Here is a 23,685-nt window from a genome sequence, read left to right as displayed (position 1 = left end):
TGGCTTTGGTATGAATTTCCCTCATTGGGGCTAGATTATTTAAGATTTAGAGGAATTTATTATTGAAATATTCTACTGCAAGGTCAAGTTGTAGGGATTTAAATGGGGACGACTCACAATGTTGAAGGAGTAGATTGAATGTATCAGGGGAGAATTTTTTTTTTTGCTCTGGATGTATTTGATTGGTATATATATTTATGAGACTGAATTCTTTCCCTAACTAGGAATGTGGGAGCATGGTGACTTAGTGTGATAGGTAGGCAGCCAGCTTGGTGACCCAGGCTAGGTTTGTTGGTTAGTATCCAGTTGAGTACTGACTGTTTTTTAGAATGTTTGTCAGTGCAGGTGGGGCTGTTGACAGTTTGGGTGAAGTTGTGCAGGTTAATGTAGTGGGGCATGTAGAGGAGTAAGAGAGCCAGTTAAGGTTAAAGTCCCCCAGGGTGATAGTTTTCTGGGTATAAGAGGAAGCAGACCAAGAGAGGAGGGATTCAATACTAGGAAGGTTGTTGCCGGGAGGTAGTTATATAGCAATAAAAATAATGGCCTTTTTTTTTTTTTTTTTTTAAAACAAGTTTATTGTTTTTAACATACAAAAAAAATATCATAACAATTTTATACAAGTAATTAAAATAGATATGATTATAACATTCAACAAAACAACCAAAGTATTTACAAAGACATCCACTACAATCAGATCAATTAATTAAACTAGAATACCATACTATTGAAATTAAGATTTTTTTAACAAGTTTTGTAAATTATCCCATACAATATAATAAGATGTTTTTCTAGCAGTTCTTGACTTCACTGTATTTAATTCCATATGGCACACTATATTCATGACATTTTTAAATTCATTGAATGAAGGAGGTGTATCTGAAACCCAATTTCTGGTTATTATTTTTCTAGCCACTGCTAGAATAGACCATAACAAGGGAAGCTTAACCTTTTTAACACTTTGAGGTACAGGTGTGTTAAATAATATAAGAGATTTAGAAATAATGAAATTATCTGTAAAAAGAGCCTGCAAAAATTCATTAATTGACTTCCAATATTCTTTCAATTTTATACAGTCATAAAACATATGAGCCCAATCAGCATTAATTTCTACATTACATCTTTTACATAGATTATCTTTATTGTTTATTTTATTCATCATCAAAGGTGTATAAAAGGATCTATGTAAAAATTTCCATGTAAAAAGTCTCCAGACAATGGAAGGCATAGTTTTATAGGCAGATTCCAATATGTAAAAATAATGGCCTTTTGAGGGTTAAGTTTCAGGTGTGAAACTAGTATTTCTGCACTGTGGATGTCTGGGGTAGTACAGTTTTTCCACTATATGAGAGTCTTTGAATATAATAGCTACACCACCACCTCTTTTGTTTAGTCTATCTTGTCTTACAATGTTGTAACCATTAGTTGTAGTTTCAAAGTCTTTGCAATGGGGCTTTAACCAGGTTTTCATTATGACAGTTATGTCTGGAGATTAGGTGGTCAGGGTAGCATGGAATTCAGTTATTTTATTTAGGAAGCTTCTGAGGTTGAAATTAGTTATTAGTAGATCTGAGTTTGAGGTTATGGGAAGTGAAGTACATGGAGTTAGGACATCATGATTTTGTATAGCAGTAGTAGGGGTAGAGACAGGAAAGTTGAAGTTGTTGGGAGAAGAGTTACAGTAAGGTCCATGATTGGGATGGATGTCTGCCTGTAGTTTAATTTGTGTTAAGGTGTGTAGTACTGAGTATCTAAATTTTACTAAGACTTGGTGATATCTGTGTGTGGATGGATGAGTGGACCTGTTGTGTAAATGTTTGAAGTGGTAGAGAAGAATGTTGCTGTAGTGATACAGATGAGGGCTGATGATGCTATAAGGTGTAAAAGGAAGATGAGCTGTTGTGTCGGTATGTGTTGGAGAGTGGTAGTGTCGGCTACAATAGTTATGGAAGTTAGTGGCATTATATGTGAGGTAGAGAAGGTATAAAAGTAGTGTGAAGAACAGTAAATGGTGATGGAACACCATTATGAGAGGAGTAGAAGGGGGTAGCCAGGGAAGTTGAGTAGAGTAAAAGGGGAGGGGAGGATAAACTGTGTAGTGTAATAGGGTGTAGGGTGGAGAGAGTGTTACTCTAGGGAGGGAAGGAGTGAAGAATTGGAGATGTGGGTGGGGTTTGGAAGGGTGTGTGGAGAGTTGTGATAGGTGGGTAGTGTAGCAGTGTGGCTTATGTAGATATAAATGTAATAAAAGAGGAGGTGGGTGGGAATGGGGGTAAGGTAGGGGGAGCGAAGTGAGTGGAGTGAATGGAGCGGGTAGACACCTGTTTTTGGTACACAGCAAAAAACAATCAGAGAAGCAAGCTCCAAATTATTTGAGTTCTGAAAAGCAGGTAGGTGGCCCTGAGAACTTATAAAGATGATACAAAAATAGCAAACATGTACTGAGATGTTAGCAAGAGAGGTAGCAGGTCAGTTAACTGCTGAATAAAGCACAGGTGACTGTACATCACATTATACCAATAGCCGTTGATACAGCTAAGACAGAAAACAACAAAGGGGAGATGTGAATGTTTCAATTGTAAGACCAGAAAAGTGCAAAAGGCATATAATTTAGAAAAATAGGCCAGATATGGGGTGAGCAAATGGCATTCTGGTGATGAGCTATGGCGTTTTGAGGAACAGGTACATGGAGTAAAATATAAAACACATACACTGCAAGGAGGCAGAGTAATTATGGTGTAATATCTGTTAATCAAGTTCTTTCCAATGCTCGTGGAGTACAAAACTCACTTCACAAACTGGCACACACAAGGAGCTGCAGGAGGGAGCAGAATATTAGCTTCTGACACTGCAAGGAGACAGAGTATTTATGGATTTAATGTCTGTTAATTGGGTTCTTCTCCGATGTCTGCTGAGTTAAAATCTCACTACAAATTGACACACGTAGGGAGCTGCAGGTGGGTGTAGTATATTAGCTTCAGACCTGCTGAGAAGGAGAGAGATGGGAGGTATGATTAAATTGGGAAACAGGAATCATTAAGACAGATATGAGAAATATATGAAGAGAAAAGAAGAAATAGTAAATCACGAAAAAGAGGAACAGGAAACAGTAGATAGGGGTAAAGGCTAAAGCAAAGGACAAAGCTGGAAAGGGAAATGAGATGAGAGAGGTAAACAGGAGTAGAAAATCAGAAGGAGCTGATAGGACATAACTGTTTATAACCCGATAGTCAAAGTGACTAGGGCTGTAAAGAAGGAATACAAATGGCAGTAAACAGATAAGTAGAAGCAGCAAAAGTGAGAAGGAGACAGACTACGCCAATAGAAAGAAACACCTAAAGGTCAGAGCAAGATAAAGTAAATGGACAAAGTTTTCATAGTAGTAAGGACTAAGGAAGCTAATTGCAAGAATGCAGCAGGATATGCTATGTAATGTCCAGAGTACAAAGCTATAGTATAAATAAGGAAAAAGGCATAACAGTCAAAGTAAAAAAAACACAGTCGTTGTGATAATATTTCATGATAGACTAAACAAGAAACAACAAAACTAGGGACTACGTTACTGATATATATAGTAATATAGGTAAGAGTTATGAGTAACTGCTCGCTCCTTATGAAAACTGTATTACTAAATCTTAGCAAGGAGCTATTGCTCAAGTGAATAACTTTCCAATGCACATTCCAACACCTAGGTTTGAGCAGACACATGGCACAAATACAAAAGTTAGCAGTAGTAGTTAACAGACAGTACATATCAATACAAATTCCAAATGAAGAAGTAATGAAAACAGAAATAATGATCAGCACAAATGAGCCAATTAGTCTAAATAAAATACAGATTTGACCACTAGCACATCACCAACGCTCACTGTAATCTTAACTGCGAAATGGGATTCAAAGATGGCAAGTAATCCCTAGGGTTGTGTTTTAAACATACAAGGGATCATGGGAGATAGTTATCTGCCATTAGCTATTGTCAGCAGTTTAGCTCAGATGGCTGAGGCTTTCAGTTGCTAATGATCTTCATCCTGTAGTCCTTTGTTGATTCCCTCAATTTCCGCTTGCAAACTGTGTAATTCTATGCAAGTCACTTAACCAGACAGTACTCCCAGGTCAAACTCAGAGGGGGAAGCTTGTGTCCTTTGGGTTTACCTAATCAACAAATAAAATAAATTAGACATTTTCATAAAACACTCCTGACAAGAACTTTGGCTTATTATGCTACATTTTTAATGAATAGAGTGTGTAATGGTTCATCAAGCAAAGGTTGTCCTGCAAAGAGAGAAAAAGAGAGAGAGAGAAAACTTCTCTTTCTTTCCTGCATTACTTGCAAAGCTCAGTATAATAGTAGTGATCACAAGTTAACAAGAGGAACTGCACATACATACAGGGTGACGGACAGCATGGGAGATGGTGCACTTATAGTCCTACATCTGTGAGCCAGGTTCACTTGCAATGTAATTCTAGTCAGTACAGGTAATATTTCTCAGATTGCTGAGCTGAGCCAGTTCAGCATAAGGTGATCTTATTTGTAGGACTCCTAGACCGAAATGCATCAGACAGGAGTCTAATCATGATGCTGTTTTCATCACCAGGCTCAGTGTGATCACACTAGGTTAAATTATCATACTTAGAAGTCATTGAATAAGGGTAGAAGGAGCCACTATCGAAATGAAAGCAAATACCTGCATCATACAGCCAAATTCTGCAAAGAGGTTGGTGGCTTACTCAACCTAAATATTAAAGTCAGAAAGTAAGAAAATTAGGGTGGTCAGAAGGAATTCAGTAAACTTTTTCAGAAATATCTCACTATTACACGATGAATGATATATTAAGAAATTTCTGCAGTTTGTTCATGATCCATAAATACACGCAAATAAGTTGGTTGCCCCACTTAGAATCCTTGTCATTTCAAATCAAGACTAAAAACAGTGATGGGGGATTCATGTGGGTAGTTTTCTCCTCAGGTCACTCCATGTACCCTGGATAATTAAAGTACTTTTTATGACAGGTGATATTGTTGAAGGCAACATTGATAAGGCTGCAGTGTAAGAGTGTTGTTAAATCAAACTATGGTGGAAAAAATGGAAAATAGAGGAAACAAATGATAGTTTGAAAGAAAACATAGTTAGTGATGTCATTTGAGAGGCTCTGGCTTAGCCAAAGGGTTGTGATGATGATACCAAAATTCTGATTTGACTGAACATTAATGAAGAAGGCAGTGTGTTGAATGACATATACAATAAGACTTGTGGTAATTAATGGTATTAATGGCTGGATAGGTAAGATAATTGAACATGGCTGAAGTTGAGGACTGAGTTTTTGTATGAACAACACACTGCTATTATGACAACTAAGCATACAGTTGATGAGTTTGAAGAGATTCATGAGAATGCGCTGGATCTGTTTGAAGCATCATTTGGTTTATGTAGAGGATAAGACACACAGCGGGAATTTGCATTGTTTGGTCTGCTGAAATGAGAAGAAGGGATGAATCTGCTGGATTGTGTTATAATCAAGATGGTGATATTGAGTACTGCATGTGATCCAGTTACCATGGAAAGCCAAGAGCAATCCTAATCCCATTTACATCACAGCATGAAAATGAACATGCTTTGTGTCATGTGATTCATCCTGGAAAGTGATATACTACAGCAAGATGAGCCAGTCATGACTGTCTGGTTATCCTGGTGTTACACTCCAGCAATTATTACAGTTTATTGAGGTAAGTGCTAAATGTAGAACATGAAATTTAAAATATAAGAATGACTTTTCCTGCTGTGCAGTATACTTTTGTCAGATGGAATATTAATGACTGCTAGTACAAAACACATGGAGACCGAGATATAATATGATAAGATAATTACCTATCATACCTCTCAACCTCTCAGTACATGAAAACTGGACAAAGCCTAAAATAATGAGGGGGACAAAAGCCCAAAAATAGTGACAGATTTTAAATAGTGCTCTTAAAACTTAGAAAGTTGCTAGAATTATATGAGTTGTGGTAGCATGCATTTTGTAAAGAATATGAAATCTAAAATTCAAATGTATGTCCTTATTTAGTGACTTCAATCATTAGCAATTTTCCAGAAAACCACAAATGTTATGAGAATCAGACCAAAAATATGAGACAAAAATCTAGATATTTTGTGAAAATCTGGACAGATGAGAGGTATGTTACCTATACATTTACTTTATGGGGAGGTCAAGGTGAATTGCTTATGCAAGTTTGGTGGAAGTAGAGGATAAATGAGAGCATCAGGTATTAATGCTGGGCATGGGATGTGAAGAGTAAGGCTGGAGTCAAATGATGAGGAGAGAAATGAGAGGGAAAGAGACAGAAAAGAAAAAAAATAAAAAAATGTTGGTGTGGGATGGGGAGTGTGCAGCTACCTTCTAGCCAGGGCCAAGAAATCTGGGCAGTACTACAGGAGTTTGGGACCATGTTTACTGGTAAGTCATGGTGTAGTCACCTGATGAAATGGCATGCAGACACAAGATCTTAGCATCCCATCAAACAGACCCCTTTGTAGCATGTCTGAGTGAGTAAATAGACCATGAGAGAGAAAAGACAGGCAACACTGGATACATATCTTATGAGAGAATCTATACTAATAAATAAACATATTGCTTTATTTTTAATACAAAGTAATATCATATATTCCTGTTCTGTAATCTAAAAAGGTCTTAAGTCCAGGAAACCAGCTTGGTAGATGTATTGCCACAGTAGATGGGGAATGTCAGGTGAGGGGATCAACCAAAATGGTCCACAATGGGCCTCACAACTGCTAAGGCCCTGTTGCTTAGTAATGGTTAACTGGGTCACAGCTGATGGTGGAGAGCTGACATGTGTGGACTGGAGAGTGAGTGTGACTATGATACCATGGCAAAAAGTAGGTAAAAGCAGAGATTTGCTACCTTTGGGATTAAGATATGTGAATGATTTAGAAACATAACTGATTATACATGCATGGTTGTGTGCTATATCATGGCACTTATTAATAATCTTGAGATTGGTAACAAGGGGATAAACCACTTTCCTCCATCACTTTAGTTGCCCTCAGTGAGATTAAGTATCTATAAGACACAGTCCGGAGTGCAGTGGTTAAGCTGGTTTGGCTCTTTGTTTACAGGCAAGTGAGAAGCAGCTTTAACACTGAATTACAATTATACAGCAAATATGTTTGCAATATTGTGGTTTTAATGCAACAACAAAATGCAATAAAACTAGAAACATGTATTAATGATATCCAGCCTGTCACTGAATATATATGAAAATGCAAAAAATCATTGGATACAAAAGGTGAGGGGATGTTGTACTTACCAGTAGAACATTTTATGGAATCATTACGGTATTTAGATAAGGCTATAAATCCTGTTGGTGATTCATTTGGGTGGAGATATGCATTTGTTAAACTTCAGATTTATGGTATGAAACTGCTTACAGTTTATGTGTAGGACCAAATCAAAGGGGACATTTCCTGCCTTGACATGCCATTGATGGCAGTTCTTCCAACTAATACTGTATATTTCCATTGTGGAAATAGGAAATTCTCTATTTTGGGTCAATGTACGCTATCCCTTCTCTAGTGTCAGAGAATTTAAATAAATAGAATAGGATGTTAGACTACAAACTTAGGAAACAAGGATTTTCAGCCTTAGACATATACAAGATAACAGATGGCTATTACTACCTAAATTCTCAGTTGGCAAATGTAATGCTGGCTGGTTTATATACATGAGATTGTCTCAGTGGGACAAGTGCTGGCATTGTCATGAATTAGAGATCAATTCTTTGCATCTTACATTTATTTTATTTATTTGACATTTGGTCATAGGGAAAGTCCGAGTGAACACAAGCTCTTTTTCAGCAGAGGCCCATGGAGAAAAGCTCCACATATAACATAGACTAAAAAGTACAATGTTGCAAGTACAGATGAAAAACACTATACAAATTACATCATGAAAAACACTATAGAAATTATATCAATGAAAAACTGTGATAGTAACACTTTAAGCTGTAGATCAACTAAAAGTAGGGTAAAAAATGGTACACTATACAGTTACCGAGCTGATAACCCTTAACATGAACAATCAAAATAACATTCAGTATGATTTAGAATTATAATAATATAAGTATATATTAAATATTTCTACTTAGAAGAAGCAGTAAGCTATTGGGAGGAAGAAAGAGGTATGCGGTATGGTATTTGCAAGATAAAGAGAAGACTAAAGCCTAAAAATAAATGAGTAGTGTTTACCCAGAATGGGTTAGAAGGAGATGGAGTTAGTCTAGCATGGGGAGTCACAGTTACAAATCCAATTTGACTGTATGTGTGTTTTCTTAAAGTGACCTAAGGACATTGTAGCTGTTATATTAGTGGGCAAAGTGTTTGATTTTTTAGTTATAAAATGTGAACAGAGGGAGGATCCTGCAGAGTTGTTGGCATTAGTGACTTGAAGGAGAGGCTTATTGTTGGAGCATAGGACAGCAGTAATGGAGTAAGACTGTATTAGGCTTTGTAATTTGGGGGGTTTAGTGGGGTTGTAAAGAATATTATGGGTTAGTATAAGCTGGTTGTAAAGAAGAAAATGGGGAAGTTCAGGCTAGTTGAGTTGTTTAAGGGCTGAGCAGTGGTGTGTTTGGTGTGGACTATTGGTGGTGAACTTTGCAGTTTTGTTATAGCAGGTATTGAGTTTAGCTATATCTGATTTTCTAAGAATAGTGGGGATAGGAGAGGCATATAGAAGTGTAGCGATAAGATGTGTTTGTGCTATTTTAGCCCTGGTGCCATTTGTGAGGAATTGTTTATTTCTATATAGACCCTCCATTTTTTGTGTACTTTCTTTATGGTGAGTGAGATGTGAGTGTTAAATTTCATGTTGCAGTCTATTTCAACACCTAGACGTTTGGTGTGAGAGACAGGAGAGATTGTTGTCTTATTGCTAGAAATGATAATAAATGTGGGAATGGTAGTAGAGTGTTTAGTAGGTTGGAATATGAGAAGTTTGGTTTTATTGGGGTTAAATATTAGTTGAGTGTTGGTAAGCCATTCTTCTACAGAGAGGAAAGAGACGTGTTTGTAGTTGCAGCCCTTGGAAAGTAGGAGAGGAACAGATTAGTGTTGAGTTATCAGCACATTGGATGACTAAGGCATGTAAAGCAGAGGTATGGAGGTTGTTAGTGAAGATAAAGAATAGTAAAGGGCAGAGGATGGAGCCTTGAGGAACACCCAGTGTGACTGGTAATAAAGGAGAGCGTCCTTCCTGCACTGTACTCCTTGCTGTCTACCTGTTAAATAACTTTGAAACCAGGAAATGGTGGGACTGCTAAGATTCAGTTCTGAGAGGGATGAAAAGAGTTTGTTATGTTAACCATATCAAATGCCTTAGAGAGGTCAAGCAGGATAGCAGCAACATAGCTGTCATTATTTCTGTGGTTATTTGCTATATGAGTGAATGACATAAGGGCTGTTGTGGTGTTATGATAGGGCCTGAAGCCATGTGTGTTTGTGAGAAGGTTGTGGGTGTTGAGGGAATCCATGATTTGTGTGATTACATGACAGTGTTCAGGAGCAAAAACACTTTGCACAGGGTGTTGAATGACATTACTTGGGGTCTGTTATCCCCAAAATATGTTATGTTTGGGATTTTTGGCATCTCTACATCCACAGGTAGATAGAGCTTAGACATAACATGTATCAATTATAACAGTGGTCTCCATACTTCCATGCATTGTTTACTTATTTGAACATTATTCTGATATCACCCTAACAGTATTACATAGATTTCATTTTAAATTAAATAAGTGGACTAATTAAGCAATAGATATGAAAAATATACATATAAATGACAAATTCAGTCCTGTTTAAATTATTAGTGTATGTTATCTGAATTTTCAGTGTAGATTATATCATGTTGTTCACATTGTTAACAATTCTTTGTTTTTCATTATTTTACTCTGCGTTGTACCTGCTATACACTATGAAATGTTAATCATGTAAAAAACAAAAAACACATTTCTAGATCTAGGAATTAAAGAAAGATGAGGTACCAGGCTTATATTAACTTCCTTGGACTTTAAAACCAGTTTTGTTTATATACTTAATAAATGTTCAGTAAGTAATACTGAAAATGTTAATGAAGCTACAAGCAGTCTTTTTAATGATACAAATAAATTCACGATTTCTCCTGAATTTAAAACAGACTTATAAAACCCAGAAGTTACAGTGTAAGGTTTGTTACAGGGGACAATTTATCAAACACACAGTACAATAATCCAATATCTAGTTATGATAGTTTTTTGAAATTCATCTCTAAATAAATGTGAAACTGATCTTCACACACTTAACTTTGATAAGGTATGAGCTACAATCTTTAGGTTTATCAAAAGCATCTTGAATAAATGTCATTGTAATTCCTATAGGCCACTATTTATCTTTCACAAAATTTCAAATGTTTAATATTTGCATGAAAAAATATTCAGACTGTTGATAAAGAAATGGCAAATATTAATTAATTTAGAGATGAACTGTGGCATAAATAAATGAACATAAATCATATTAGTTAATTTGAGAATGACTAGCTTTATTCAATCATTAGAAAGCTATTAGTATATGTTTCTTCATTAGAAGGTATATTGGCATTTTGTGTTAAAATATGTGTACTTCAAAGATGTAAACTGTCTAGTTAAATACTAAAATGATGATTTGTTAACTTTTATTTTAATAATCCTGATCTGTGAATAGGGTGTCTGTTAAAATGTAGGGTAGGTAGGGTAGGTAATGAAAGAGTATGAAGCTAATTATCAGTTTGGAGGATGTTATTCATAATATAATATATTTATAAATGTTTTCTTAATTCCACTTGTATAAGTTTACTCTCAGGTTACATCCTTTACTTTAAAGCCACAGTTATTCTAGGCCCAGTAGAAAAAAAAATCAGAAAGAATCACCTGAGTGATACAGTTTTGAAACTGACTCAGTCAAACAATTCATTCCAATTTAATAAAATTATGAGCAATAGAGTTCTTCCATTTCAGATTACAATCCTATTCTGAGAAAGTGGTTGCATTCACAAAAATGTACACAATAATGTGGAATTAAGTGCTATTTTAATAAATTGTCCATGATATCACAGCAAGATCATTCAACCAATGTATGGCTGTTCTAGAGTATACAGATATGTATGTGTGGCAGGAATACAATATGCAATAGTCATCCTCTGTCTTTATGGTCAGCATCTCTTCTGTCACAGAAATTATATCTTCTGTGAATGTACTGTATACTCAGTATGCACCGTTTGAAACATAAGCTAAGCACCGTGTAAGTGCATTGCTTTAATTTCATAACTGACTCATACTTAAGAACCTTTTTATCATGTTTCCATTTGTTTGGAGATGGATTTTTTAAATTAGTGACTTGACAACTAAAAAGAGTTAATATTTGAAGGGCAGAGTTTGTGAAACAAAATTACTGTGCAATGGTTCATCTCTGATGCATTACAGTGGAGATATTAAGTGTTATTTTTCACATATTTTCATATTTCTATACATATTTTCATAACTGTGTGAGCTTCATATCTCAGAGGGAAACACTTTGAAAAGTCATGCTAGGAGATACAAAGGTACCTGCACTTTACTGAAGATGTTGTTAACTGTTTAATAGTCATTATGAGCAAATGTATTTCATTATTCATATAAAAATTACCAGAAACAAGTGATGTATCTGCCATTTCATAGCACCACCCGAATCCTTAAATGGTGCTGTAGAAACCTCTCATTGATAAGTGAACTATAAATTGCACGGCTAGGGAGATACTTAGTGCTGTTTGTATTGTTAGTTACACAAAAGTGGTATATTTTTCCAGATTTTTATAACTATCTGAAAAATAAGCAGAGAAGACACATTACTTAGTACTATATGAAATCTCAGGTCAGTGTGAATAAAACTGTTGCTGATACTATATTTCTAGATTGTAAACTTTATAAAATGTGATAACGTGTTTGTGAAAACTTTAAAAAAATTAAAGTTTGAATTGTACTGCATTCTAATACATTATAGTACTGAGCCAGAGCTTTTGAGTGTATTGAATTTGTGTAAATTTGAGTTTTTGCTGAACAGCACTTGTTTGTACTTTTAACACAATTTACTTTCCATGTTCTCAGTGGTTATTTTACTTACACCTTTAACTTGAATTTCAGGAATTGTGAAGTAATCTGAGGTTGCATTTAAGCTACTAATTTTTTTTTTTTTCAAAACACAATTTTATTAATTTTGACAAATATAAAAGGAAGAGGAAAAAAAGAAAAAAACATTGTTACAACAATAGATGGATTAATCCTGCACATTAATACAAAAGTGATCCAAATTATAATCTATATACATATGTGTCAATAAGAACAGGAGAAAAAAAAAATGCTACAAAAGGGGAATCTCCAAATGCAAAGCTAGTTAGGTAGTGTAGATAAAACATATACCATACTGCAATTCACCTCAGTCAACAATCAGAATTCTGGAGAGATGGGGGGAAATTAAATATCAAACACCACAATGTCCATTATCAAAAAGGGAGACAGGTACTAGAGAAGGAATAAACAGGTTAAGGGATTTAGTGGTGGACAGGGGTATAAAAATGCCATATAAGAAGTAACTGTTAGTCATCAGTCAAAAGTCGAAAGATAAAATCCCATAATTTCTGGTATATAGTCCACTTGCGGGGGTTAATTATTAGCAGTTTTTGAGAGGTGATGTATTTGATAGCCAAATTCTTAAAGCCCCTCCAGGACAGTTTGGATTGGTCAATCTAGTGTTTGGTGATGTAAAATTTGACTAGGAGACAGAGTGCAATTAGGGCACAAAGTTTAAATGTAGGTATGTTAAGGCTGGTAACACGCAGTAAAGCCATTTCCCAGGATAAAGAATTCAATCTATGGCGTTCACACAAAAACTGAACCAAAAAGGGAAAAAAGCTTACGCCAACCGCTATGTTATCTTGAGATGCCAATAACTTCCAACCAGTCCAATATTCAAAAACAGCACCAAAAGAACTTAATGAAAACTTCAGTGTTTATTAAAATGTCCATACGAACCACATAGCAATATCCTAAAAGTTAAGCGCTTTCACCCGTTAACAATACGGGCTTCATCAGAACTGAATTCAATACTAAAACCAGTTACAATTTAAATAATCTTTTTGGCGCCAAATTATGTAGCCAAATTTAAAGCTACAGCTACTAAATAACAACAATATAACAAGCATTTGTTTAAAATTAATTACATGTATATACACACATTCAAATAGATGCACAACAAAGTTCTGACACAAATTAATATGTAAAAGATACGAGGTAGCTTTATAATAAAATGTATTATAGTAGAATTAATCTAGTATGTAAAGCAACGGCTTGATAGAAATGAAATCATTCAACCCAGGGGGAGAGGATGCATCAGTAAAAAGTTACCACCACAATTCCTTATATGATAGATACCCTTTATAATTGCCCCCTCTTGGGTCTGGCTTGATAATATCCAATATAGCGAATGAAAAATGATGGTCTTCTCCTGATTGCTTGATATGTCTGTACAGAGCGTTTTTCTCATTGCTCTTTTTAATGCAATACATATGACCATAAATACGTTTGCATAACTGTCTCTTGGTCTTTCCTATATAAAAGGCTGAACATGTGCAACATAAAGCTAAGTATACTAATAGTTTAGATCTACAATTTCCTTGTCTGAACTTTACATAAGATCTATTAATATTATCTAACCTAACCCCTTCACTTGTATTAATAGTGTGACACCAATTACAGTTGCCACACTTAGTGTGTTTCAGTGAAGGGTTTTTATATATAGGACCCATTTCCAAATACTTCTTGATATTTGGTCCCATTTTGTTAATAAAGCAAGGATTATGTCTAACTATGTTGGCTACATTTGTATCCGCAAGGATAATATTCCAATTCCTATTTAATATTTCTTTGATTTTGGACATATGAGGTCCATATTCAAGTATACATGCTCTACTATAGTTCCTAGATGTAACAGTTTGCCTGTCTTTATATACATTTTGAGAGTTAGTGTGACCTAGACCTAGTAATGGGACATATCTTGTCCCCCATCCCTTTACAACTTGTTTTTTTTATTTTTTGCATAATTTTTACATCATAACCTCTGTCCTTAAATAAAGATATTATGTAAGTAACTTCTATAAGCATGTCAGGGTATGAAGAACTCATCCTTAACACTCGAATCAGCTGTCCCTTAAAAATGTTTCTCATTAAAGCTTTTGTATGATTACTAGAATATTCAAGATAACTGTTTGAAAAAGTGGTTTTCCTGTGTATTCTGGATGAGAATTGAGTGTTATCTTTGAAAACATATGTGTCAGAATAAGGTTGATTTGTGGTAACCCATTTTGTCTAGTCTTACCTTGAGTGAGCACCAGATATTATGGGAATATCTACAAAACCACAAAATGTGAATAATATCTGCATGTGGGTAAGAGCAACAGGAACACGCAGTGGATACATTCAGATTGAATTTGTTCAAGTGGACTGGAGTTAAATATAAATTGTTTGTAATCATAAATTGTGTATAAAAAAGCTTTTTATAGGGAGAATACATAAGGGTAGATTTTATAGCCAGGAGTTTCTGCTGTATCGAGAGGCTTGTTCCCTGCTGGTCCCAGTAATCCGCAAAAATATTTTTTCCTTGATATAGAAATGTGGAAAAGGTTCTGTAAGCTATAGATAGCATGTTTGTCCTGCTAAGTTTTGTAATAGGATGGCCACCTGGTTATGCTCAATGTCATTACTGGGATAACTGTGAAGTAATGATAAGGTAAGCTCTCTTAATTGCCTCAAGATAATGGTATATTTTTTAGGTAAATCTAAAGAAATTTGAAGATCTGTTAGGGACAGGTGGCTGTGTTTATGAATATCCCATAATGTAAAGTCTTTAATTAATGGGTAGTTGCTCAACTTGATCATTTTACAGTTCAGGTTTAAATTCGGGTTGAGATGAATTGGTTGAAAGAGGAGGAGAGCATTTCCTAAATTAAGGGATTGGAATAACTCCTGAAAAGTTTTAATTATCACCTGCAGGGAATAGTGTATTTTTAGTTTCTTAAGGTTTAATTTACTTAAAAAAAGGTAGAGCTTTTGGGTTAAGATTATTATTTAGGGCATGATTATACCACATTTTGACCCACAGAGGAGTCCAAGTAGGGGAGTTTGATTGATGATTATCAATTGTGATTATCCTGTTTGCGTGAATGATTCTGTAGTATAGAAGGAGATTGGGCATCGCTAGACCACCCTTAGATTTCGGCAAGATAAGTCTTTCATATGAGATTCTTACAGTCTTAGGGTGCCATATGAATTTTGCAAAGGCTTTGTGTACTCTGTTAAAGAAGAGATTTGAAGTAGAAGAAAGAGATGCATTGAGATGATAAAGGAGCTTTGGAATAATATTCATTTTAATGATAGAGGTTTTAGTTAACATAGGGAGTTTTAACTGTCGCCATTTCGAAATATCCTGGGAGATAGAGAGCCAGGTTTTTAATAAATTAGAATGTAGAATAGAAGAGGAAGAGTGGTCATACGAAACTCCGAGATATTTAAGGGAGCAATCCATACGAAATGAAGAATCTGGAAAGAGATATTGTTTATGTGTCATAGGATTGATCGGGGAAATAAAGGATTTATTTTGGTTGACTTGATAGTCCGAGATAGAGGCAAAGGTATTCAAGGACTCAACTATCTTTTTAGTGTCAGATAGAGGATGTTCAAAGCAAAGATTCAGATCATCAGCAAAGGCGGTGAAGCTAATGTTAGTATTGAGAATTTTAGGAATTGAGTGATAAGTTTTCTGTGAGATATACAGGAAAAAGGGTTCTAAATATAAGTTAAAGAGCAGCGGTGATAGAGGACACCCCTGTCTGGTGCCGTTTGCAATCTTTCTTGGTTGAGAATATTGCCTGTTTATATACAAACGTGTATAAGAGCTATTATATAATGTTTTGATAATGTTGATAAAGTCAGGGGGGATGTCGAAGAAGGACAATACCAAAAACAAAAAGTTCCAATTTACCCGATCAAAGGCCTTACAAGCAACTAAAACCATAGCATATCTAGGGTTTCTTTCTTTTTTGGTGATATGTATCATAGTTTCTAATGTTAAGGTATTGTCCCAGGTATGCCTATTAGGCATAAAACCCGCTTGTTCTGGAGAAATTAAGGTATGTATAGTTTTTTTAAGTCTGTTTGCTAGAATGGCCGAAATAATTTTTATGTCCACATTCATAAGAGAGATTGGTCTATAGTTATTTAGGCTGGAGCCATCTAGAGTATTTTTAGGAATTACTATAGTTTTAGAGTGATTAAAATATAGGTCTGTAATACCGTTGTTTGAGAAATATTCATAAAGTTTAAGCAGGATGGGAGCTAGGGTAGTTTTAAATGTTTTATAAAAATCGGAAGGGTAGCCATCTGGGCCTGGAGCTTTCCCTATTTTAAGATTATCAATGGCTTCAAGAATCTCTGAAATAGCTAGCGGGGGCTGAAAGGATATTTTTCTGGGACTCGGTTAGTTTTGGGAAAGTAAGGCTACTCAGAGATTTTTCCATCTCAACACAGGAAGGAAGCAAGTTATTGCTAGCATAAATATCTGAATATATTTGGTGAAATAGTTGAATAATTTGTGTATCTGATTTATACAGTATGTTTTGATAATGAATGAATGTGATTGTAGGGGATTTAGGTGTATTCTCTATCAGTCTGGCTAGAGCTTTGGAAGGAGTTTGTATGGATTCAGATAATCTAGAAATATATCTTAATTCTTGGAGGGAAAAGTTAGATTGATGGCGATCAAAAAGTTCTTTTTGTTTAATTTGCAACTCTTTTTGGGTGTCTAAGGAGTAGTTAGCTAAGAGCTTATCGTCCAGAGTCTTAATCTCCGTCACTAAACTATTTTCCTGTTCTTTATTCAGTTTTTTAAGAAAGCTAGCTTTCCTGATAAAAATTCCCCTAATCACAGCTTTACATGCTGCCCATCTAATATCGAAAGGGATATCACTGTCGTGAGAGGCAGAAAAGAGTTCTTTTAAAGTAAAAGTAATTTCTTCCAAATTACTAACTGATCTTTTAGTAAGTTGCTGTTAAGTGACCAGTTATAGTCTTTATATGCTGGGGATGGGTTTAGTGTAGAACCTATCTCTAAGACTAAGCTTGAATGATCTGAAAGGAATCTAGGTTCAGTTAAACATTTAATTTGCCTTTTAGCTAAAAAATTAGATATTAGAAAAAAAGTCTATACGAGACCAGGAGTGGTGGCATTTGGAAAAATAAGTGAAAAAGTTATTATTCCCAGAATCGCAATCAAACGAAACTGGGTCCATCAAATCAAAATCAAGTATTAACTCTCTCAAAGCTAGGGAATCCTGAGTATTTAGAACTTTAGCCTTACCTGAGCGGTCAATGTTAGGGTCAATAACCATATTCTAATCTCCGCCTAAGATAAACATGTAATTTGGAAATTTAAGTAAGAAATTATAGACTTTCATGATGAATTCTTGTTGTCCTGAGCATGGACCATAGAGGTTTAGAAACAGAACAGGTTTATTTAAATTATGGGATAAACATGTAATATAACACCATCTACCTTCTTGGTCAGCCCCTTTATCAACAATCGTAGGTTTAAAGGAATTTTTAATAATGATCGCAACCCCCTTGGAATTATTACTAAAGCCCAATGAGATAATGTCCTTAACCCATTTTCTATTTTTTTCTTTGATCCACTCTTCATTTTTCATGTGCGTTTCTTGGATAAAACAAAGGTCTGACTGAGACTTGCATTAACAAATTTTTCTTGTTTTTCTCATGAAGCCCCCTGACATTCCAGGAAGTAATGTTCCAAAGCTTATCCATGACTGAATGGGGTCGGGTTAACAACATATGAATATCTGAAGTGTAAGGTAGATAATAGAATGTTAGCTCCAGTGGAATTGCAGTATGTGGCAATTATAAAAAATATGGCACAAAACTCACTCAATTTTATCCCCGTGCCTAACCACATAACCCCTACAACTGAGAGAGAAATAAAACTATGCACACTAAATGAGCATGAACTTATCATACATTTGAAATGTAAAAGAAAATCAAAATACCAACAATATTTACAAGCAATGTACATCACCAGTCTAATTCCCAAAGAAGCCATCAGAAACCCTACTTATCATATTCAGATAGCTTCCAAAAAATGTATAATAATATGTAGAAGTTGGTCAACTATATAAGATTTGACCCAATATATTAAATTGGTCAATTTCTGATTAAAGTAGTCTAATAGATTCTAAAATTAGCCACACATATTTGGTAAACAGGCCTCAATTGGTATATAGCAAAGTTTCAGGTTGGATTAATTAGTTTAATAATAGAAGTTTTCCTTGCACAACAACTAGTATATTTATAATAGAATATATCTTAGGTGTCACCAGATATAATGAATAATGGGATGAAACAATTACATAGGAAGTAATAATTCTACATAACTTAACAAAGCATATCTTCTGACAGCAAGAGCTGTATTCCTCTTGTAGCCAAGGGTTATAAAGAGTTACCTTTAAGGCTAGTGACAAACTGGTTAGTATTAAGCATCATATGACAAGACTGACAGCAGATCAGAACAGGCAGAGCAGATCGAGGCTCCACACTCAAAAAAAAAAAAAAAACATAAACGGGAAGGGTGACTTAAGCAATAGCTGTGCCGATGTAAAAAAAAAAAAAGGGAAAATATTAACTCTCACCCGTCCCAGCAGTAAAATCTTATTTATAACTTGTTTCTTGATTCAAATGCAGTCGGACTCAACAATTAGCGACAGTAGCGCTTTTTAAGTTGAACATTGCGCTGTAGGACTCCAGGGGATATTCTCTAGTATACTTCCGGCTTAGGAGGTGTATCAGTAAATTCCTGATCAGACTGTCACTTTCACGGATCCCCAGGACAACTGGATCTAGAAGAAATGTTCTTAGTAGAACAGGAGAACACCTGGAGCGGAATACCAATAAAGATAGGACATTTATTACCTGGAAGGTTAACTGTAGTCTTCAGAGTCAATCAGATAGGATCAGAAAGCCTCCGGTAAGTGAGAAGAAGCAGTCGGGAGCTTCAATGTATAGTCAGAGCTGAACCAAAGCACTTGACAAAAATTGAGTCCGCTTCTTTGGGTGAGGACGTAGAGAATTAAATTTCTTTGTAGGTAAAGGACAAAGAGCACGGGAACTTCATTTGAAACTTAATTTTACGTGAGATAAGGTCAGCACAGTAGGGAGAAAGTTTGCGGCGTTTCTCTCTTATTTCAAGGGGTAGGTCCTGGGAGATGACAATATTTTGGTTATTCCATGTAAAGTGATTTCACTTTTTATAGGCTGAGAGAATGGTTTGCACATCTTGATGGTTAAGCATTTTGACATAAATGGGTCTTGGGATTGAATGAGTTTGCCATTTCCGCAGAGCTCTGTGTGCTCTTTCAATGATGTATTTAGCTGAAGGGCTTCTCTCGTGGAGCAAGTTGTTAAAGATTTGTGCAATAGTTTCAAGTAGGTTATGTGATTCGTACTTCTCAGATAAGCCCCTAATTATCAGGTTATTCCGCCTACTTCTAGCCTCTAGATCAACAATTTTTGCTTGAATGTCATATATCGTTTTATCTTTAGTTTTTAGTTCCTCCTTTAGGCGTTCAATTTCTATCTCATTTGTTTTGGATCTTCCTTCAGCAAGTTCCAAACCGTCAGCGATTTTGTTGATTGAGGACCCGAAAGAGTTCATTTTTCCAGATAATTCTTGAATGGCCGATTGCAGAGGTAACAGGGCGCTTTTCAGCTCATCCACTTGTAGTGTTCCATCAGTCTTCTGCTTAATCGGTTCCTTTGGCTGCTCCTGTAAGGTTTTAGATGATCTCAGTCTCTTTACCTCCTTCTCAGGTGAAGTAAATATGGCTGATAATTTAGATTTTGAAGTTTGGATTTCCATACTTCCCACTTCTTTTGGCATTATTACTTTCGTTTCACTTCTCGTGGCTGCTGTCATTTATTATGGTGCTGAAAGCTTGGGCCTCTATAGATCCACGTGTACGATCGTTTTCTTTTACCTGCTGGTTAAAAGGTGCAGAACTAAAGTACTAAACTATTAGTTTAGTATAAATTTCAGATATATTTAATCTTAGACAGATAAAAATTCAGAAGTATAAGGTCTTTACCTATGGATTACTGAATTTATAAGGTTAACCTAATAAATGAAGTAGGAGCTATGAGGAGAGGGTGTTTCTCAGACGACCACCATTTTGGAACCCATCTTAAGTTACTAAATTTATAACAGTCCACAGCTGCAATATCTGTATTTGTTAAAATCTCTTAAATATTCAAAAAGCTACATCTGTTTGTTTTACTCCAGACTCCTGCATTTTCAAAAAGACATTTTTCACAGTGCATTGTATTTCACAACTAATGAAAAGGATCTATGTCAGATGATCAACTTTTCGGAAACTCGAAAAAAAAATCAAAGAGACCATATGATCGGGTTTCCTAAAACATGAACATCAAAAACAAAAACACACACACACAGATACACACACACACACACACACACACACACACACACACACACACACACACACACACACACACACACACACACAATCTACTGTTTTTACATTTCTGCAGGTGTGGCAATCCCTTCTGTACCCAGCCTCCCACACCCCCTGCAAATTATATATACCAACTCTGAGATCACACTACAGTGAAGAAACTGTAAATTTCCTGATCCTCACTGTGCCACAATCTCCATTCAATAGCTCTGAGTTTTCAAAAATCCAATCATATGGTCTCAACTCTATGAAGTTTCAATTTCTGCAAACTCGATCAGCTGATCGGGATCCCTAATTAAAACTGGAATATATCTTTATTAAAAAAGGATGATGAAATAAAAATACATTGGTGGAATTCTTACTGTCTGATTTTAGTTAAATCATTTCTCTCCATAAATAACATTTGCTTAAGGAATCCACAGTTAACTTCTGCAAGCAAACATAGTATAATGATCTAACATATCTTTTCAGAAAAAAATATATAACTAAGTAAAAGTCAACTTGTAAATAAACCTACTAAAAACACAAACTGCACTTAAAAGTAGTATTGGTGAAGCACTGGATGTTATAAAATAATAAATCAACACACAAATAATTATATATAACTAAGTAACATTATTATATATGCTTAATGTTCTTCCCATTTCACTAAGGGTGGTATTCATAGTCATTATGTGGATGTGTTAAGGATATCCATGCTTTCCGTGAATGAGTGCAGCTAAGTTGGGATTCATAGAAGCTAGTTACAGTAATGGGCAATGACCTCAAGTGTGCATAAGCAAATTAAATCATAATGAGATGTAAATGAGGAATGATGCAACCCTGCTTATGCTAATGAAACATTCTCTGTTCTGTTTACAATGCATGGTGGAATTTTCACACTCTTCCATGCCATCCTAGGGTTGCCACCTATCCGTTTTTTTCCAGACTATCCAAAAATCAAATTGCTTCTCTAGTAGTCCAGAAAACACTGTACAAACTCTGGTATTCTGTTTCAAAAAAAGAAACAGACTATTAGAGTTTGTTAAATCAGCTGATTTACTATGCTTTTTTACAGAAAAGCATAGTAAATTGGCTAAAAGCAGGCATCAGGAATGTCAAAAGAGGGTATTCTCGTCCTCAGATGTCCTAATGACTTCACAATTTAGGCAGGAGATGGAGCAGGAATGGGCAGGGTTACCAGTGATGCAAGGGTTGTGGCCTTACTCTGGATTTAGCCACAAGGAAAGGTGGCAACCCTACTCCATCCTCAGACACATTAAAGAGGAGTCTTCCTAAACTTACCTACATTGCAATCCGCAAAAATGGTTTCACTTGCTGCTAGTTTTGCTATTTCCAACTTCAATTGATTGTCTTAGTGGAGCCAAAACTGCTTGTACCCAGCGGAGCTTGCCAACCAAGAAGACAAGAGATATAGGGAGAGGATTTCTTATTATAACTTTGATAATCAGGAAATCCTTGATAGGTTCAGAGAAGACAGGGACATTATAATGGTTTCAGTTGTTATGTATGACTCCCATAGGGGCACAGGGAGAATGTGTGGACTTCTTAACCTTGTGGACACTAAGGTATGTGTAGCCCTCTCAATACTTGCCCTGGGGAACTTCCAGAGACAGAAAAAGACATATTGGGGATTTCAAAGGCTTCTGCCTTGAGTATACTGCAGCAGTCCCTAGATGTACTCTTGGCACCCGTTTATCAGTGCATCTATTTCCTAGTGTCATCTCAGGACAGAGCCCAGACTATGTGTACCCTTTATAGGGTGGCATGTTTCCCTGAGGTATTAAGTGCAATAGATTGCACCCATCTTGCAATTAGGGTCCCTTCTGATCCATGGGGGTACGAAAATAGAAAGGGCTTCCATTCCATCAATCTCTAAGTATTTTGGAATGCATGGGGATTCATCACCAATGCCTCTTCCCAGCATCCTGGCATTGTCCACAATTCTCATATCTGGCATGGCAGGACTCCCAGTAGTTATCCTGTTAGTAAGTTGAAAAATATTTTTTTTCTTTTTTATATTGTATTTAAGCAGTTATTTATGGTAAAATGTATTGCAGAAAAATAAATAACGTTTCCCTTTTTTTCTTTCAGGTGATGTTGGCTATCCACTGGAGCCATGACTCATGACACCCGTGAGAAATCCAAGTAGAGCTGAAGATCCCTGTCCCAGACCCATAATGTCATTCCTGAAAAGCCATTTCTGGTGCTTGGATGAGTCTGGATGTGGCCTTCAGTATAACCCAACTACTGAATGCAGGATGTTCACTGCATTTTGCATTCTGTATAACATGATCATGCACTGGTCTGGTGGTGAAATGACCCCTGCTGTCAGTGCAGCTCACATTTCCAGTCCCACAATGACTGATGATGACCAGCCAGCAGCAGTAGTAAGGAACCCATATAGTAATAGGTAAAGAGGTGGCATCTAGTCCAGAACTATGGACTATGACAAAAAAATTAAAAATCATACACAGTATAAATGATGCATGTGGTGATATTAGTGTGCCAGGTCATGTGCTGCACGTTCTGCTGTCACTGTTCATCTGACATTCTCTCTCATATTATAATATATATGTATATCTATTAGAAGTCATTATGCCTGAGTGCTCACTCATGCATGTTCAGTGATGTCATAAGGCCCCATATAAGTAACAATCACCTTTTTAACCATTTTGCAAAATATATTCTGTTGAAGTGATATACATAAAGTATGCATCTACTGAGTGTCCTCATTTGGCGTAAATAGTAAAAACTGTTATTGCAATGTTTGATTACTTCATGTATTGTATTTGAATGAAAAATATCATATTGTTTTTTATATTTTCAATTTATTATCAGATTAAAATATGTTGTTTGCTGAAGCATACACAATAATTTGTGAGTTCAGTGACAAAAATATGATCATTTATGTAGTGGTGATGGTGAAGTGGCAGCAGTAATTGTTTAAATGTCAGGATACTAATTTTAATCTATAATTTTCTTAATGCTGTGTTTCCATGAAACGTTTATTCATAATTTTATATTGTGAGTAATTAC

The 23,685-nt window shown here is 35.7% G+C and overlaps 1 protein-coding gene across 1 annotated transcript in view; it reads right to left on the bottom strand.

The window, feature by feature from the left end:
• Nucleotides 1–23,685, bottom strand: part of LOC122805984 (vomeronasal type-2 receptor 1-like) — a 136,927-nt gene that overhangs the window by 52,461 nt on the left and 60,781 nt on the right. The window contains exon 4 of the mRNA XM_044076223.1: nucleotides 19,449–19,976. Coding sequence (XP_043932158.1) covers nucleotides 19,449–19,976 — 528 coding nt within the window. The remainder of the gene's footprint in view (nucleotides 1–19,448; nucleotides 19,977–23,685) is intronic.

The sequence above is a fragment of the Protopterus annectens genome, chromosome 7.part0, assembly GCF_019279795.1.
Source record: "Protopterus annectens isolate FY-2018-M chromosome 7.part0, PAN1.0, whole genome shotgun sequence".
NCBI lineage: Eukaryota > Metazoa > Chordata > Ceratodontiformes > Protopteridae > Protopterus > Protopterus annectens.
The sequence above is the reverse complement of the archived record's forward strand: the minus strand, read 5'-3'. Positions and strand labels throughout refer to the sequence as shown.